Source organism: Astatotilapia calliptera, chromosome 17, assembly GCF_964374335.1.
Source record: "Astatotilapia calliptera chromosome 17, fAstCal68.1, whole genome shotgun sequence".
Lineage (NCBI taxonomy): Eukaryota > Metazoa > Chordata > Actinopteri > Cichliformes > Cichlidae > Astatotilapia > Astatotilapia calliptera.
Window position 1 is genome coordinate 16,358,992 of NC_137438.1, and position 17,988 is coordinate 16,376,979.

The 17,988-nt window shown below is 40.6% G+C and overlaps 1 protein-coding gene across 2 annotated transcripts; it reads right to left on the bottom strand.

Annotated features, from left to right (window-relative positions):
* Positions 1-641: 641 nt before the first annotated feature.
* LOC113009491 (leucine-rich repeat-containing protein 24-like) lies at positions 642-17,979 on the bottom strand. Of its 2 annotated transcripts, none has more exons than XM_026147804.2 (8): positions 17,397-17,979; positions 11,969-12,156; positions 10,838-10,924; positions 9,485-9,676; positions 9,224-9,392; positions 8,761-9,023; positions 7,833-8,405; positions 642-2,060 (listed from the first exon to the last, which is right to left on the bottom strand). In XM_026147804.2, exons 2-8 carry the CDS (start codon positions 12,137-12,139, stop codon positions 1,656-1,658), a joined length of 1,860 nt encoding a protein of 619 aa, XP_026003589.1. In that variant the 5' UTR covers positions 12,140-12,156; positions 17,397-17,979; the 3' UTR covers positions 642-1,655. The 2 variants fall into 2 exon arrangements, with proteins under 2 accessions (XP_026003589.1, XP_080148287.1); XM_080292161.1 differs by having other exon boundaries at positions 11,969-17,129.
* Positions 17,980-17,988: the final 9 nt, after the last annotated feature.

A 17,988-nucleotide genomic window follows, 5' to 3' on the forward strand; every position in this document is an offset into this window, starting at 1 on the left:
TTGTGGACTTTGTGGAATTTCCTGTGATCTGAAGGTGACAGTTTGGGCTTTTTTCCTCGCAAAGTGGTGACACATCTGAATAACTTCTACTTATGTACAAATGTTTGAAATGATGACCTTGGAATGTGTAGTTGTTCAAAAATGGGTCTAACTTGTGTAAATATAAATTCTCCTCAAATCTTCACTGAATTCCTCAGACTTCCCCATTGTTTTAAATACTGGTTCTTTAAAAAAAAAACATTTTTATGATGGCAAAAAGAACTAGTTGTTGTTGTTCGTCATGATCACTAACGAAAATAGGCTTTGGCTTTGTTAAGTAAAAGACACATTAGAACTTCCAACACCGCTTACTACAAAATGTAAATGATTTCGGTTTTTAAAAGATGTGTGTTGTACAATCGTTCCACCACGCGCAACAAACCGCTCAAAGAATTCAAAGCCCCAAATGACCATGAAATCCATGTCACGGTGAGTGTATGTAATTTAACCCTAACTGTGAGTCAATTCAGATAACGAAAGCATGCCCCGAGTATGTGGTTAGTTTCAAAGTATACCACGAAAATAATGTGTAGCTGTGTTCTAATCATTGTAAAGAGCTAGACTACATGTTTAGAATAAAAACAGATCAAAGGAACAGGAGAAAAGAGACAAAAGATTCTCTCAGTTTATAAAGGCAACAATAATTCACACGTGATCATTTAAAAGCAAAAACATTCAGTCAGGTAGCTTCATTTCTTGTTTTTTCGAGCCTTGTCTCTTTCTGCTTTGAAAACTTTATTTCTCAATCACAGCAGCTCGTTCATTCAGAAGCAGTCAAATACGTATCGTATAGCTGATGTTTTTTGCTCAGCTAAGAACTCTGCCTCCGTGTGGACTGGAAAACTCAGCAGCAACTCAGATTCATTCCCAACCGCACATGCTAGTATCAATAAAGACGGATAAATCCAAAAGAGTTGGGGTAAACTGAGCTCAGTTCATACTACAGAGAGGAGAGATTCATTTTTTGTGTCTGTTAGGACACTAAGCAACACAGATGAGTAAAATGATGATGAGAGAGAATGAGAATAAAACTCAGACTGACCTTTTTCTACACAGTTATATAATTACAAAATGCACTGTATTTCTACCCTGGGATTAAATTAAAACTTCCAGACACTGACAGCAGTTAGGCTATATAACACAGATTTCCCACATATTCATGAACCGGAGGGGGCCATGATTTCTCTCTTTCCTGTACTCAGCCTCCCAGTGAGCTCTGAGGTCTTGACAGGGCAGATGTTAGCACACCAGTAATGCTAAAATGTGTGAAAGTTAAGCATGTGCAGGACAGTGAAGCTGTCTTGGTGGTCAGTCAGAGGTTCCTATACTCCGAGTCACTCACCTACTCGCTTTTTTGGCAAACAACATCACAGTATGTCTGTGTTTTAGAGGTCAGACAGAGTTTGAGCTCTGCTTTGTACTGGAATTGACTCCGTTAACATTTGTCAGTGTAGTTTTGCAGAAGGAAAATCCTTTCACACAGAAAAGTACTTCTGTGCCTTTTTTGGTACATCCCAATAATGGCCTCCTGTTAGTCCATAAACAAGAAAGGCTGAGCTGTAAACCACTGGGTCACACACATATTTTGCTCTGTCTTCCAGGATTGCTTTCTTCCTTTAGCAGTGAATCTCATAAGCAATGGGAGAGTCTATGAAGAGGCCTGTGTGGTTGAGAAACATTCCTTCTGCCTCTAATGTGATCACGGGCTCTGCCTCCCCTCCTTCCCCTGCCATTCTCCTCATGGTCCGTATGTCACCATCCTGCTGCTGCTGCTTGTCAGGGGCCAGAGTGGGGCTCATGGTCTGGCCAGGGCCCGAGGAGAGGGTGTGGCTGGAGGTATCGGATGGTGCTGAACAGCCCAGGTTAGTGGTGGACACAGCTGTTGGCGGAGCAGGAGGAAGCACAGGCTTGGCCCTGTTGAGGACATACATTTCATGGCCACGCTCATCACGATACTCCTCCAGCTGGGCGAAGGTAGTGGGGCCATCAGAGTAGTCGTTCACATACAAGATGCTCTCCTCCTGTGAATTCAAATTCACCTTCATTAATATGACAATGTAAACAACAAAAAAAAAACACCTTACAATATAAAGCGCCTAGAGGTGACTTTAATTGAATTGAATTAAATTGAATTCAAACAGGCGTTACATGTAGGGACCGCAGCCTATCCCGTGCTCAGGTGACCACAGAGAGACAGACCATCATTCACACCAACAGGTAATTTAGAGCATTTGGACTGTGGAAGGAGTCTTCACATAGAGAGCCCACACTGGCAAAAGAAGGTGGTGCAAATCCAAGACCCTCAGTGATAAACACTGCAGCGCTGCCCCCATTTAATTGATTTCATTTTCTTTCCTTTTATTGGATTCTTACTGAATTCCCAGTGCCCTGCAAAAGTCTTGAGTCACCCCTCGTTTTATATATTTTACAAGAAAACTCAACACCAAGCTCTTCATCAGACTATCAGTGACTGATAGAGTTGCATTGTATTTTCCTATCCAGGTATTCTGGCACTGTGTTTCTGATTATCATCTGGCAGAAAAATAAAGTTGTTGCCAATCAGACTCTTTCTGATGATATTGCTTGGTCAATCAAAATTCTACAATACTTCTCTGTGCTAAAGATTTCATCAATTTTGACAAAATATCCAACACTAGTGGCTGAAATGCAGTCCCAAACCTTGACAGAGCCTCCACTGTGTTTTACAAATGGCTGTACACATCAAACTCCTGACCTCCTCGATATATATATTGATATTTGAATCAACAATTTGGATTCATCACTCCATCAGATTTGTTGCCAATGATTCTTAGTTCAGGTCTTGTGTAACACACCTCAGTCTTTCCTTCCTTAAAAATGGCTTCTTGACAACGACTAAGATTGTTTCAGATAAGGCTTTACAACAGAGGGTCTAGATACATTACTTAGGTCCTGTGTCAGGTCTTTGCTGGATTTTTCCCCTTTATCTTGAAGACACAAACTTTTAGATATTGTTCATCTTCATCTTACAGATAGTTTCTTCAGTTTTTTAAGGATAGACTGCAAACCACGCTGGGATATGCAAGATTTAGGCTAATAGCTCTTTAGAAGTTGCTAGCACAAAAATACTAATTTATACTTGTCAAATTGAGTTATGTGTGGCATTACTTGGTAGATTCAACTAAAGAGTGACAAAAATACATGTGTGTTTTTGCCACAGGCTGCTGGTAAGGGGTCTAATATACATGTTAGGTTCCCTGTATGTTTGAGTGATTCACAGGTCAGTGGTAAGTAGTTTTGACTAATAACATTATCTGAAAATGATCACATACAAGAACTAGACTGAAAATTATCTGCCAGTGGCTGAAGAAAAACTTTAAACTACTTTCAGATGGTGAATGGTGAATGGCCTGTATTTATATAGTGCTTTACTAGTCCCTAAGGACCCCAAAGCGCTTTACATAACCAGTCATCCACCCATTCACACACTGGTGATGGCAAGCTACATTGTAGCCACAGCCACCCTGGGGTGCACTGACAGAGGCGAGGCTGCCGGACACTGGCGCCACCGGGCCCTCTGACGACCACCAGTAGACAACGGGTGAAGTGTCTTGCCCAAGGACACAACGACCGAGACTGTCCAAGCAGGGGCTCGAACCGGCAACCTTCCGATTACAAGGCGAACGCCCAACTCTTGAGCCACGATCTCCACGATGGATTGGAGAACTATTGCTCAAGACCTCTTTAAAAAATTACAAGTCTTACTCCTCCATCCATCTATTTTCTTCCACTAGTCCTGGGCCAGGTCATTGGTGGAGTAGCTTAAACAAGGATGCCCAGACCTCCCTCTCTCAGCCAACTTCTCATGCTTATCTGGGAGAACACTTAGACAATCCCAAAAGATTAGCATGTCCTGGGTTTGCTCCAGGGCTGCCTTCTGGTAGGACATGCCTAAAACACCTCATGCAGGAGGTGCCCAGGAGGCATGTCCGAATCACCTCATCTGGCTCCTTTCAATGTGAGTAGTAGCTGTAAACTGAGCCAGTCTTAGATAACTGAACTCCTCACTAAATCTCTAACTGAGATAGCCACCCAGTGGGGAAAGCTCATTTCTGCCACTAGCCTCTATGATCTCATTCTTTCGGTCACTACCCAGAACTCATGATAACAGGAGAGAGTAGGGACATAAATCAAGAGCTTTTCTTTAATGCTCAGCTGTCTTTACCACAATGGACCAGTCCAGCATCTGCATCACTGCAACTGTAGCCCCAACCCATCTGTTAATCTCTCACTTTCTTCTCGCCTCATTCACTAACAAGATCCCAAGATACTTAAACTTGGTTGGTGGCACTCTCACCTGGTGTTTGCTCTTTCTGTGGTACACTATCACTTCTTGTGTTTTGTGTAGCTAGCCCATTTAATTTAAACTCTTGGAAAACATATTTTTTCATAGTGTAATATGAAGATGATTTTTGTAGTGCAGATGATTCATAATATCCATCTGCTTTATCCAAAGCAAACTCTGTTAAACCACCTGCTAATTATATTTACAGTATTTAGTCATTGTGTCTGTAGGGATTTGCTAGCTTAGCTTAGCTCATAGCTAACTTGCTATAAGCACAGCATCTTCACCCGTCCATCTTGCACCTTCTTGCTCCATGTGCAAGAGGTTTAGTTACTCCTCGGCCTCCCTTATTAATAATGGTTCTTGTAATAAATGTAGCCTGTTTTCAGCTCTGTAGGCCAGGATTCCTGAATTGGAGTTGGGATCATGAAGCAGACTTGCTGTCTACGTCTCTCTGCAGCCTGTCTCCTTCTGTCATCCCCTAAACTCCATCCCCTTAGAGACTGCAGTTGCTCCCAGACCACCAAAAACAAACCAAATTTTTTTTTAGCAAAAATGATTTAAAAACATTAAAAAAAAAATCACAAAGAAAGAACAATATAGCACCAAAGAGTAAAACTGTGGATTCTTAAACTTTAGTCCCTGTTAGTAAAAGATTTAATAATTGATCAACACTGAAAATGGCATCTCACTAATTTAGAAGATTTTCATTTAGCCTGGAAAAAAAAGATTGTTGCTCTATTTAAAATAAAGCTCTCCATAAAGCTAGAAAGTCTTACTATTCATCCTTGTAGCCAGGCTGACAGAGAGTCTGTCGAGCCAAGCATTTCACCAGTCGTTACTTCACATTTCTTGACAAATAAAAATTTGACTATTTAGAGAAAAAATATTCATAACCATCTGACTGATGTATCATTATGTACTTCTTCCAATTCTATTGATAATTTAGCCTCTCTATCTATTAGCCTCTGAATTGATTTTTCTGAGTTAACTCCAGTAATTACTTCCTCCAAATCATAAACATGTCCATTAGGCCCCTACATCTTACAAGAGTGCTCAAAGAAGTCCTTTGAGAAGTCTATTAATGCTTCAATTTAAACTATGATCTATATATCCCTATTACTGGGCTATGTACCGAGCCATGTATCAGAAGCCTTTAAACTGGCAGTGATTAAGCCATTACTTAAAAAGCAATCACTTGCTGTTTTAGCTAATTATTTCAGGGGCACCACCAATGGCTGGCCAAAATTTGCAGGACCCCCAGTGGACCCCCTGGCATATGTTGGTAATAATTTTAATAAACATGAGTACAAGAGAAGACACTCTACAGTGAGTTGAAACATTAATGTGTTATTTATTCCTGCATATACAATTTTTGTCATTCGTATTGTATTCGTATTTCGTATTCTATGCAGATGACACCCAACTTTATCCATGAAGCCAGATGCATCAATTAACTAAACTACAGGACTGTCTTAAAGACATAAAGACCTGGATGACCTCCAATTTCCTGCTTCTAAATTCAGATGAAACTGGGGTTATTGAACTTGTAAAATTGTATTGTAAAATCTTAGAAATATGGTGTCTAACGTATGCTTACCCTGGACAGAGATGGCAGAAGCACAGGCTTTCTCTACTTAATGCAACTATCTATACTTCTACTTAAAAGCTACTTTTACTTTCGTACTTGAAGTACATTTTAAAGCCTGTACTTTTTCAGTTTTATTTGAGTAAGGAAGTTTCTTCAGTACTTCAACTTTTCTCTAAATCTAACCTTTCTCCTTCTCCTTTCCTGTCTGTCGTCCAACATCAAGTGAAGTTATCTGGCACCGTTTTCTCTCCTTTAGCTAGCAGACACAGTGCAACAAACTGCACACAGTTTGTGTGCTTGCTGATGTTTGTTGAGCTGATAGAAACATTGAACTTCAAATTACCCGTTTCTTAAAAATAGCACTCTTTTCATGCTTCCTCCTCTTGTGTAGAGATAGCTAGATTCTAAAGTACCGCAACCACAACTTACAGAAACCTGCACCTCTTCCGGCCCATTTTAACTCGGATTATAAATGCTATAGATGATACAGTTGAACCTAAAATAATGAGTTTGTTTTGAAAATGTAAGGAGTAGAAAGTACAGATATTTGTTTAAACATGAAGGGAGTAAAAGTAAAAAGTTATCAGAATACAGAGTAGTTGTACTTTCCTCAAGTAATGTGTGGAGGAGGTGTGATCCCTGGCTCAGCTGTGAGCCAGTCTTTATATAGTGATACCTGAAAATTCTAAGTACAGTAACAAAGTACTTGTACTTCATTACTTCCCATCTTTTAATCTAAATGGGATTACACTGGCCTCCAGTAACTGTGTGAGGAATCTTGGAGTCATTTTTGACCAGGATATTACACAAATATGTAGGACTGATTTCTTCCATTTGTGCAATGTCTTTAAAATTAGAAACATCCTTTGTTGAGTGATGCTGAACTTGTTGATGCATTTATTACTTCTAGACTGGATTATTGTAATTCGTTATTATCAGGATGTCCTAAAAACTCCCCAAAAAGCCTTCAGTTAAATGCTGCACTGAGAGCACTGGGACTATATTTCTCTCATATTGGCTTTTCTTCATTGTCTCCATGTAAAATCCAGAATCAAAGTTAAAATCCTTTTCCATACAAGGTCTTGAACACATAAGGTCAAGCCCTACACTTGACTCTTAGACTCCTCGGTTAATTGTGGGATATTTAAAAGTAGGATAGTAATTGGTGACAAAGGGCAGCCCTGGTGGAGTCCAGCATGCACCATGAACAAGTCGGACTTGCAATGTAAACCAAGCTACTGTAATAGCAATAGGACAGACACACCATGGTCCCAAAGCATACCCCAGAGGATACTCCGAGGGATGTGGAAAAGTTTCCTCCACAGTCCACAGAACACATGTAGACTGTTGAGCAAACCTAAATACATAAAACCGCATCTACATCATCAGGTTGTGTGTATCTCTATTGTTATATGACTGCTGCAGATTTGTTTGATCACACATAACAAATTTTAAAGTTATAACAAGAACAGTTATTTTTAACCAGATACACTGATCGTAACATAAGCTCATAAAACATATCTTGACACATGTGGTCATAAGGTACCATTTGTGCCAAAAATTTGTTAACATGAACGCTGTTTACATGGACAATACATTTGTCTGTATTTGCGACATCGCACTTTACTTCAGTTGTAACAAAACTCTTTCGACAAACAGATGGTCCATGTAAAATGCTCACCTGACAAAACATTTGTGTGTGTCAGTGCAGTTTTACTTCTGTCATCTTGTTGTGCTTCCTCTGATTTTGTTGTGTTACACTGACACAGACAAATAATTGAAAATTCATTCATAAATTCCTATCTACTATGAGGATAAATGCCTTTATTCTACTTTTAAATATGCCAATCACATTTGTAGTATTGAACATATATGCACCTTTTCAGCCCCATCAGCCTCTTTGTCCCGTTGGTGATGTCGACTGTAGATCATGGCGACTAGCAGCAGAGCAGTCAAAGTCAGCAGTGAGATGCCCACAGCAATGGCAGTCTGAGTGGCAGCTCCCAGAGCACTGAAGGCCATGCTGCCCAGAGCATACAGGGGTTCCCGGCTTACATCTGAGCCCAAAGCAGGACCGTGGCTCCTCAGTCGAGGCCAGGCAGGTGAGTACGGTAGAGACACCTGGGACCATGAAGCCCAGATGGAGGAAGAAGATGAGGAGGATGTTGATGAGTTGATGGCAAGTTGAAAGGTGACTCTAGCCACACCTCCTGCGTTCCATGCTTCACATTCATAGAAGCCTGCATGAGCCACAGTTACATTACTGAGAAACAACATGCCACTGCCAGTGTCGGGGTCAAAGAGTTCGCCATTAGTCTTCTGGAGACTGACTCTGCCTTCCTGCGAGGGCTCCTCTGCTCCTCCCATTCCACCTCCACCTGCATCCAACTCCTGAACCAGGCCTCTGGGAGAAAGGACTACTTTACCCTGGGAAGCTTTCCTCCAGGTCACCTGCAAAAGGTATTGACATTTCTTTCTTCAGTGGGCTTACAAAGGATAAACCATCACAGTACAAAAAGAAAAACAGATACTACTGTTACAGTACTGTCAACCTGAACTGGAGTATGTAACTGATGATTCATTCAAGATGTTTTAAATAAATGAAAAAAGGAGGAAAATTGAAGTAACCACTTTAGCTGACCACACTGATTGCATGCAGTGTATTTGGAACAGTCAAAGAAGACCAGTACAAACAAATTCACTCATTTGATAGGCAGGACTTATGGCAAATGGTGGGGAAAACAAAATAATTTAAAAGAATATTAAAACTTTAATTACCACTTTATTTCACTTTAATTATCATTACCTGTGGCCGAGGATAACCAGTGGCATGGCACGACACCCTGAGGCTCTCTCCCAGATGCACTGCAAGCCTCTTGGGCTCCAGCTGCACCAAGGGAGGGATACAGACCAAGCTGTTGAGAGGAACCTCCACCAAGCTCAGATGGGACAGGCGTGGTGGCTCGATGCAAACTAGTCGACGTTCTGCAGAGCTAAGCAGACGCTGACCCTCTTCATCAATCCAGGTCCTCAGCCAGTGCAACGCACAGTCACAGCGCCATGGATTATCTGCAGCATAGCACAAGACAGAAGCCACTTAATGTTCTGCCCTAAAGAGTCATGATGATTACCATATTACTAGGCTCTACATGAGTAGCTATCTGTAACTCAGTGAACAGATGTTATTATGCGTGAAACTGTATAAAAAACCCCAACAAAAAACCCAAAACACAACATGGGTTCCAATGTCATCAGTAAAGGAGCCTCACCTGTGATACGCAGGACCTGCAGGCTCACTAGAGGTCGCAGTGTTGCAGGGCCAATTGTGTGGAGGTTATTCCTACTCAGGTCCAGCAGAGCCAGAGAAGTCAAACCAACTAAAGCCTGGTCGGCTAACGTCTCTATACTATTATGCTGTAAGTGGAGCTCCTGCAGACGCTGAGACATCAAGAGAATGATGTACATTATCTATGAAGCTTCATATAGGGCTCAGCAAAGCTGCTGTGTTGAACAGGAAAGTGAGACTGTACCGGTAGGCCACGGAAGGTGTAGTCCAGCAGCCGTGTGATGTCGTTTCGTGCCAGGTACAGAATGCGTAGATGTTCGAGTCCCTGAAACATGTCAGCTGTCACCAAATGGATGCGGTTTCCATTCAGTGCTAGCTCCAATAACTGACCGAGGCTCTGGAAAGAGCCAGGCTCCACGGCTGAGATGGTGTTGTTCTAGAGGAAGAGGGACATGAAAAGAAAACTAGAAAAATGTCTGCTTCTGGTTAATCTCCTGGAACTACCACTACTATGATGTCATTTGGTTTTATGAAAATTTATGTTTTATTGTAAAATGTACCTATTTTGATTGTAAGCCCAACAAGGGACTATTGTTGAAAATTAGCAATAGCTATAAACTTATGTGCATTACATCAGTTTCATGTTTTGTACTTGAACTATGTTAAACTGCACTGTCCCTTTTAAATAAATAAATTTAAATTCCAAATACTTCTGATGATGCCTTTGAAACACATTTTCTGTCTTCTCTGTTGTGATCCTTTTATTTTGGAGCAGTCTAACATTTGACAGTGTTTTTGGCACAAGGAGGAGAGTGACTCAATTCACAATTTCACTGTTTCAAAAAATACGTACAATAGATTCATAAGAGGTAACGCCAGTGATTTTCTTAATGTCTGTTTGCTGGAGTAAGGAAAGTGTTACTATACATGTTCTCAGCTTTGGTTGGAGATGATGACCACAGAGTTGAAAATTAAACATTTCTGGCGGTGTGGAGTCAGAAAGAGGTAAGTTCATTAGATGTCTACAACTACTTATCTCTGCTGCAGGCTAGCAGCTCATGGTGACAGTAGTGCCCTCTAATATAATATACCTCAAACTCTGAAGTGGTTGCAGGTGCACTGCTGGGTTTTAAAAACAATGAAAACTGTAATGTAATTTGAGTATAAATAGAAGGCCATGTATTTGATAGACATCTGCCTTTGGAGCCAATTTTGGCCTATATGGGTTTTTGCCATGACTGGCAATGTATTTTGAAAAGTCTAGTTTTTATTTTTATTTCAGTTAACCAAAATTTCAACCCACTTTAATTTAGTTTTAGTTAGCAATAACAACCTTTTGCTGCAGCCTTACAAGACATCGACCCTGCTGTATTCTTAAACCTGCTCAGTGAAATCCTTCCTCTGTTGCATTAAAACATTTTGGAGGGTAATACTTCGCTATAATTTGATACTACTGAGTGAAGTAAACACAGCGTATACCATTGCTAGAATGTATACAAATCCATACTTAGTATAAACTGTGATGTAGTCAACAGATTAAAACTGAAGGCTAAAGAGTCTTAGTGTAAGTGTTTAAGAGTGTATGTGCATTTATTACCTGCAGGTACAAATAGTGCAGGTGCTTCAGCATGGTGAGGTCCTGTCGACGGATCTGACCAATCACATTGTCCTGGAGAAAGATGGTCTGGATGGAGAGATGAGCAGGGACAAAAGAGGAGTTTTAGTCACTATTGTCTTAAAACATTTGATACATTGTGATTAATGCTCTGATCAATCTATCTCTATTAATAGGCTCAAATCTTCATTTTATCTCAAAATTTCTTCAAAGAGTAGCTGTAAAGCAGCTAATTGGGCATGTGCAGAGATATTGTTTATTTGAAGAGCTCCATCTATTTAACAGTCTGCAGTTTGTTCATGTTTTCCACAGGGTTCTGTGCTAGGACCAATTTTATTTGGATTGGATCAACTGGTCCCTAAATGCAACTGACACCCCTTTCTCAATGAGAAGTCTGGGCTTGGGTGAGCCTGAGTGCTGAAGATATCTACCTATTCGGAACCATGGTAACAGGGTTCTGGCGGATCGGAGCTGGCTTGGCCCTGACTTATCGAAGAATTAAGGAAGCGGAACCGGCTGTTCAAACCCCCACAAGGCTGCCCGCTGGGATTGGAACGATGGGAGAGGCGGGAGTTTCTCAAAATGGGCCCATTGAGTCAGCATGGATAAGATCTTGGAAAGGCTACGGCTGCTGTGAATACTCAGAATAAGATCTCTGACTGCAGACTGGATACATCTCGGAAGGACTAGCTCGGAATAACATCTCTGGGCACAAATTGGATGACATCTCGAGGAGGCACACTGCCGTGAGTTCTCAGAAATCGGCTCCTTGAGCACAAGAAATGACAACATCACAGAACGCAAGTATGGCGAAGCTCGCGGCTCTCCAATGGGAGATTGAGAGACCAGTGTTGGACTGTAGAACTGCTTTGAAATTCATATGAGCTGATCGCACTAAAGTAAAAAGCACCATCACTTCATGCGGATATACTTATTCCTAACAATCTTAGAAACACTGTGTGTATCCATATTCTCACGCTGGATAGCATTACTTTGTCCTCCAGTAACACTGTGCGGAATCTTGGCGACTTTTAATGCTCACATTAAACAAATATATAGGACTACTTTCTTGCATTTGAATTAAATTGAATCTTCTTAGGGCATCGATCCTACCTGTATGGTTAAAGGGATGTATTTGGGGATGTCCCTCAGTCCTGTGGAGCCACACTCCACAGTGAGGCTGTAGCAGCGACAGCCCACAGGGCAGGAAGGAGAGGCTCGTAGAGGAGTGGAGTGTAGAGACAGGAGGAGCGTGGAGAGAAGAAGCACCAAAAACACAGCCATCACGTCAAGAGATAAAACTGAGAAAGGTGAGAACACAGAATGAGTCATGATCAGCATTCTTCTGACTTGTTTTGAGGCCGAACAAAAATATGTAAAATGGTCAGTGAGGAGGAATTCCCTCCTACACAAATTAGCCTGAAAATAATACTGTAACAACAAACAATTTTTCAAATCAGCTTGAGCCATACAATCCAATGGATACATCCTAGGATTCTGTCAAAGGTCTCATTGGCATATTGTTTTTGTGACATTTCAGACTCCGAACAATTCCTATTTATTAAAACTGAACAAGAACAAAGCCAAAATGCAAAAGCAGCATGTAGTATCCCATTTGATTTAGTGGTTTGTGGAACCACATTTTGTGGCAACTTGAAGTCTCTCACAGTATTGTGGATCAATTTTGGCTCACTGTTCTTTATAATGTTGCTCAGAAAGTTCCTGCCACTGCATTACAATCATGTTGATGTTTCTTTTCAGCACTGTAGCCAGGCTGACAGGCTAACTCAGCTGTCTTAACTAATTATAGGCCAATCACAAACCTTTTTATCTAAAAAAATTTCTTGAAAGAGTAGTTGTAGAACAGCTAACTGATCATCTGTAGAGGAATTGTTTATTTTAAGATTTTCAGTCAGGTTTCAGAGCTCATCACAGTACAGCGACTGGCCTCTGACAGTGGACTCCTCTCTGTGCTTGTCCTGCTAGACCTCAGTGCAGTGTTTGATACCATTGACCATAATACTTTATAACAGCGATTAGAGCATGCTGTAGATATTAAATGGAGTGGAGTACCTTTAAGTCATTATGGAGAATCCAGTTTATTCATGCAGATGTAGAGTCCTCTTAACACACTAAGGTTAATTATGGAGTTCCACAGGGTTCAGTGCTAGGACAAATTTTGTTTACATTATGCATACTTCCCTTAGTGAGTATCATTAGAAGACATAGCATACATTTTCACTGCTACACAGATGGCACCCAACTTTATCTACCCATGAAGCCAGATAACACACACCAATTAGTTAAATTACAGAGATGTCTTAAAGACATAAAGACCTGGATTACCGCTCAATGCTTCTAAATTCAGATAAAAGGGAGGTTTTTGTACTTGGCCCTGAAAGTTTTAGAAATATGGTATCTAATCAGATGCTTACTCTGGATGGCATTACCTTGGCATCCAGCAACACTGTGAGGAATCTTGGAGTCATTTTTGACCAGGATATATCCTTCAATGTGCATATCAAACAAATGACTTCTTCCATTTGTGCAATATCTCAGCCTTCAGTTGATCCAAAATGCTGCAGGAAGAGTACTGACAGAGAGCGAGAGCATATTTCTGCTATACTGGCTTGTCTTCATTGGCTCCCTGTTAAATCCAGAATTGAATTCAAAATCCTGCTCCTCACATACAAGGTCCTACCTTAGTTATGCTGCAAAAGAAATAGACTGCTGGAGATTCCCATGATACACTGAGTGTTTCTTCTTCAGTCACCTTTTTACTCAATATGTAGTTGTACACAACTCTATATTTAATCATTAATTCTTATTAACTAACAACTGTGGCTCCCTTCCACAGCATGTCTACTCCTGTCTTCCTCGGGGCAGATGGCTGTCCCTCCCTGAGCCTGGTTCTTCTGCAGGTTTCTTCCTGTTAAAAGAGTTAAAAAAGTTTTTCCTGCTTTCTCATAGGCGATCATGACTGTTGGGGTTTTCTCTGTTTTCTTTGTATTACTGTAGGGCGTTTATGTTACATATAAAGTGCCTTCAGGCAACTGTTGCTGTGATTTGGTGCTATATAAAATAAATAAAACTGAATTGATTCTTCTAAAATCTGACAGTCAGGATTCAGAATTGCTTACAATAAGAAACAGCACTAGAGATAGTTCAGAATGATCTGACCTCTCTGACAATGAACTGATGTTCTCGTTTGTCCTGCTAGACTTCACTGCAGAATTAGATACTATTGACCACAATATTTTACTACATAGAGTAGAACAAGCGACAGGTATTAAAGGCACTGTGCTGCAGGGATTTGAATATCTTTTGTATCTAATAAACTCCAGTTTATTCATGTAAATAGGAAAGTGTTCTTGACAAGCTAAGGTTAATTATGAACTTCCTCTGGGTGTTGTGCTGAGACCAGTTGTATTTACATTATTTATAAACGATTCTCCTAGGCAGGAACATTAGGAAGCATTACCTTGACATCCAGTACTGTGAACAATCTCTGAGTCATATTTGACCAGGATATGTCCTTCAATATGCATATTAAACTTTTGACCAGTGGATAGTCTACTATCCACTATAGACTATTACTTATAAATATCTTATATATTTATATAAATATCTTATTTGAATGATTACCTCCATATCGATGAGAGAAAGCGAGAAAGACAGAGACTGAGCTCCATTCACTCAGTGATGAAGAAACTGACCTCACAGCTCACCGTTTATTCAGTGGGCTGGTTTCAGTCATTATGCAAATGTACTGTTTATAAAGTTGGGGAAACCTGCAGTCAGCTGAGACTGAAGAAGTCACTTCAATGAGTGACAAAATGTTTCTCCCATTGAAAACGCTACGTCCAGATGAATCAACTTTTTGGCATAAGGAATATATTTATATTGTAAAAATAAAAGCTAGAAAAACACATCCATGAATTACAAATTAAATTATTTCTTAAAAATTATTCTTTTTTTCCCTTTTGCTTTTATACATTGCAAATAAAGTTAAGGAAAGTTTCTTCATGGTTCAACGGTTGCTCATCAGAGGATGATTTAAAAATGTTCTGCCAACAATTTCTTTTTCATGCGTAGTTGCAGCGTCTATCTTTTAATACATATGCCTTTCAAGAGTCTTACTGAGATGATGCAAGAAATTCTCTGCATCTAATCTCCATTGTAGAGATATTTGCCATGTAGCCTCTCTGCCTTGCTTCCACTACATTTCACTACGCCGTAGTTTCTTCAACCCATTGGCTTCCTTTATGACATCTTCCCAGGGCACTGCGAACTTAATAAAGCAGGCAGCACAGTGTGAGTTCAACACACTACCACACAGTACAATGTCTGATCTTAAGTTAGCAAGATCAGACATTGTACTGTGTGGGGGTCCAGAACTGCAGCTTTGTTGCTTCTTTGTCAGAATACTCTCCCCTTATCATTTCAGTTGTACCAGTTAATATGATGTACTTCACACCGTCAGAGAGTTTTGTATGTTGATCTGATGATACAGCCAAACATTCTCTCTTTCATAACTCTTCTGAGGTGGTACTCCCATTTTCCCCACACCTAAACATTTCATCCACTACCTATGTTTCACCTGGGATACTGCCCAAGCACATCTTGATGTTTCCTCTTGTTAGTGGATTTCAGCCATGACTTTTTCTATACAGTCTGATGCAGATGCTTTCCCAAAGTGTTGTCGCATGCTTCTAAATCAGGGGTGGGGAACTCAAGACCTCAAGGGCCGCTGTCCTGCAGGTTTTAGATGTGTCCTTGATCCCAAGCAGCTGATTCAAATGGCTAAATTACCTGCTCAACGTGTCTTGAAGTTGTCCAGATGTCTGGTAATAAACTAATCATTTTATTCAGGTGTGTTGACCCAGGATGATATCTAAAACCTGCAGGACACCGGCCCTTGAAGCCTGGAGTTCCCCCACCTCTGTTCTAAGTCCTACGCCCAGGTGTATTCTCAAGAATGTCACTATGGAGAAAAGCAGATTTTGCTTCTTGATTTGCAATCCCAGCTTTCCAAATTCACCCTGTTTATAGATAAATGGTAAATGGCCTGTATCTGTATAGCACTTTACTTAGTCCCTAAGGACTCCAAAGAGCTTTACACATTCAGTCATCCACCCATTCACACACACATTCACACAAATGGCAGCAACTCTGATTGTTGTATTTGTAGATTCTAATAATCGTTTCATTTTGGTGCACTTAAAGGCCTACCTCTATCATGCTTGATGGAGAAAAAGTGCTTCCTGGCCAAACAACTCGATACTCCTCAAACATCTAGGGAGCCTCAACCTTTTCCTCTCGAAGAAACATATTACTCTCTGTCTTCTTATGGGTGCTGGATTAGGTGTTGGCTCAAACTAATTCTTGTCATTGTATACTTTTGTCAAAATGTGTGTCTAGTTCTTGCCTTGTCTTCAGGTATTCCCTTTTTTGCTATGGTGAAAAGTGATTTTAGAAACTTAAAGGGTTCCATAAAAATGTGATCGTACCCTCTCTTGCTTTTTTTGTACCTTTCACAAATTATCCACTTGTCTCAGGGCGAACAGCTGGTGTTTGATGTTTTCCTGGAGCTGGTTTAATCCAGAGTATTTTATAGTTGTGAATAATTTTTCTACTGTAAAAATATAGTCTTCAAATTGTTTGGAAATGGCACGTCCCAGATTATTGAACAACAACAACGGTTTCTGTGAGACCATTTCCGATGTCTTTCCTGCTTGGCATTGTGTTAACACAACTGAATACCCAAGAACAATAAAGTGGAAAAACCTCTTTTCTGATAGTGAAGGTCATAATTCCTGATGATCAAAAATATCTGATTAGCAGCACCTGGCTGCTACCTACCCTCTCAATTCTTATGAAAAAACAGCAAGGGCCTACTTCACACACTGCGTTTGCATTCGGTCTTACTTTTTGTTAAATAAATATAACACTATGACATGCTTTTGTAGTTTATCTGAGGTTATGTTTACTGCATTTTGAGACCTAAGCCTTAGAATTAAAGGTGAGTGTAATTTATTTTAAACCATGACTGTAAATGTAGTTTTATTCTGATTAACATCTCAATAAATGTAATCTTTTCCATATTCATATCAGTTGGTGAATCTCTGTCACCATAGAAACAGCTCATGCCAAGAGGATTTGACTTGCATAAAAGGATCTACCATCAAGGCCACTTCACTCTGCTGCTGCTGCTCGCCTGTAAACGTCCTCTACTGTGTAACTACAGGGCTGCTGCAGCATGAACTGGGTTTATCTGTATGTAAGATATGAAACACATAAAATATTTCCATTGACTGACAGCAGTGAAACCAGAAAAGCTGTCTTTAAGGGCAGCTAAACATGCACTCGAGCAGTCATATGCTGTGCTAAAGGCCACCTTAATAACACAGAAGCTACACAATAACAGTAACCAGTATCTGATGGCAGCGTGCATGCCAAAGGGTGATTAAATGGACTCTGCGAAGACAAACGCATATAAGATAAGAAGCACCATGATGGATGCGTGTGGAAGAATAAATACCTCGTTGGGGAAGGACGTGGGAGACCCAGAAAAGGACGTCCGACCTGCACGACGTCTTCTTATTCCTTCTTAGCAGACGGTTCTAATAATTTGCCTCAAATAAATGAAAGTAGAAGAGGGGAGGAAAAAATCGACAGTTTGCAGAGGACCGCGGGCCGTCGCACACACGCTTATGATGTCAACAAAAGACGGGAGCCAGCAGCGAAATATTATGGCAGGTTTGATAGTGTAGCACTAAGTGCAAATCAGTGCAGTGCGGTTCAGATCATGTCTTTGTTGAATGCCATCATCCAGCTGTTCATTCATTCGTCACTCCCAGTGAACCCTCCCATCCATTTACCCCACGCTGCTGCTCCTCAGGACGATCGTCGAGTCAGCAGTGCTCCGCAAGAAGCACAAAAGCGTCTCCTGCACACGTTAATCACAGCAAAGTCTTCGTGATAAATGTTGTGCATCAAACTCATCTGTGTAAGAATCTGTGGTCGTTCGCCTGCAGATTGCCATCTCACGCTAACGTAGTGCGTAAATCTGCATTCCGTGGAAACCGTGGACATTTTCATTACGCTCACCGTCACAGTGCCAACAAAATATT

Coding starts and splice junctions, on each gene's coding strand:
- LOC113009491 (XM_080292161.1), bottom strand. CDS start 12,343: ATGTATCCATTGGATTGTATGGCTCAAGCTGATTTGAAAAATTGTTTG. Junction 10,925..11,968: donor ACATCCCTTTAACCATACAG/GTAGGATCGATG, acceptor CTCTCCATCCAG/ACCATCTTTCTCCAGGACAA. Junction 9,393..9,484: donor ACACCTTCCGTGGCCTACCG/GTACAGTCTCAC, acceptor TTGATGTCTCAG/CGTCTGCAGGAGCTCCACTT.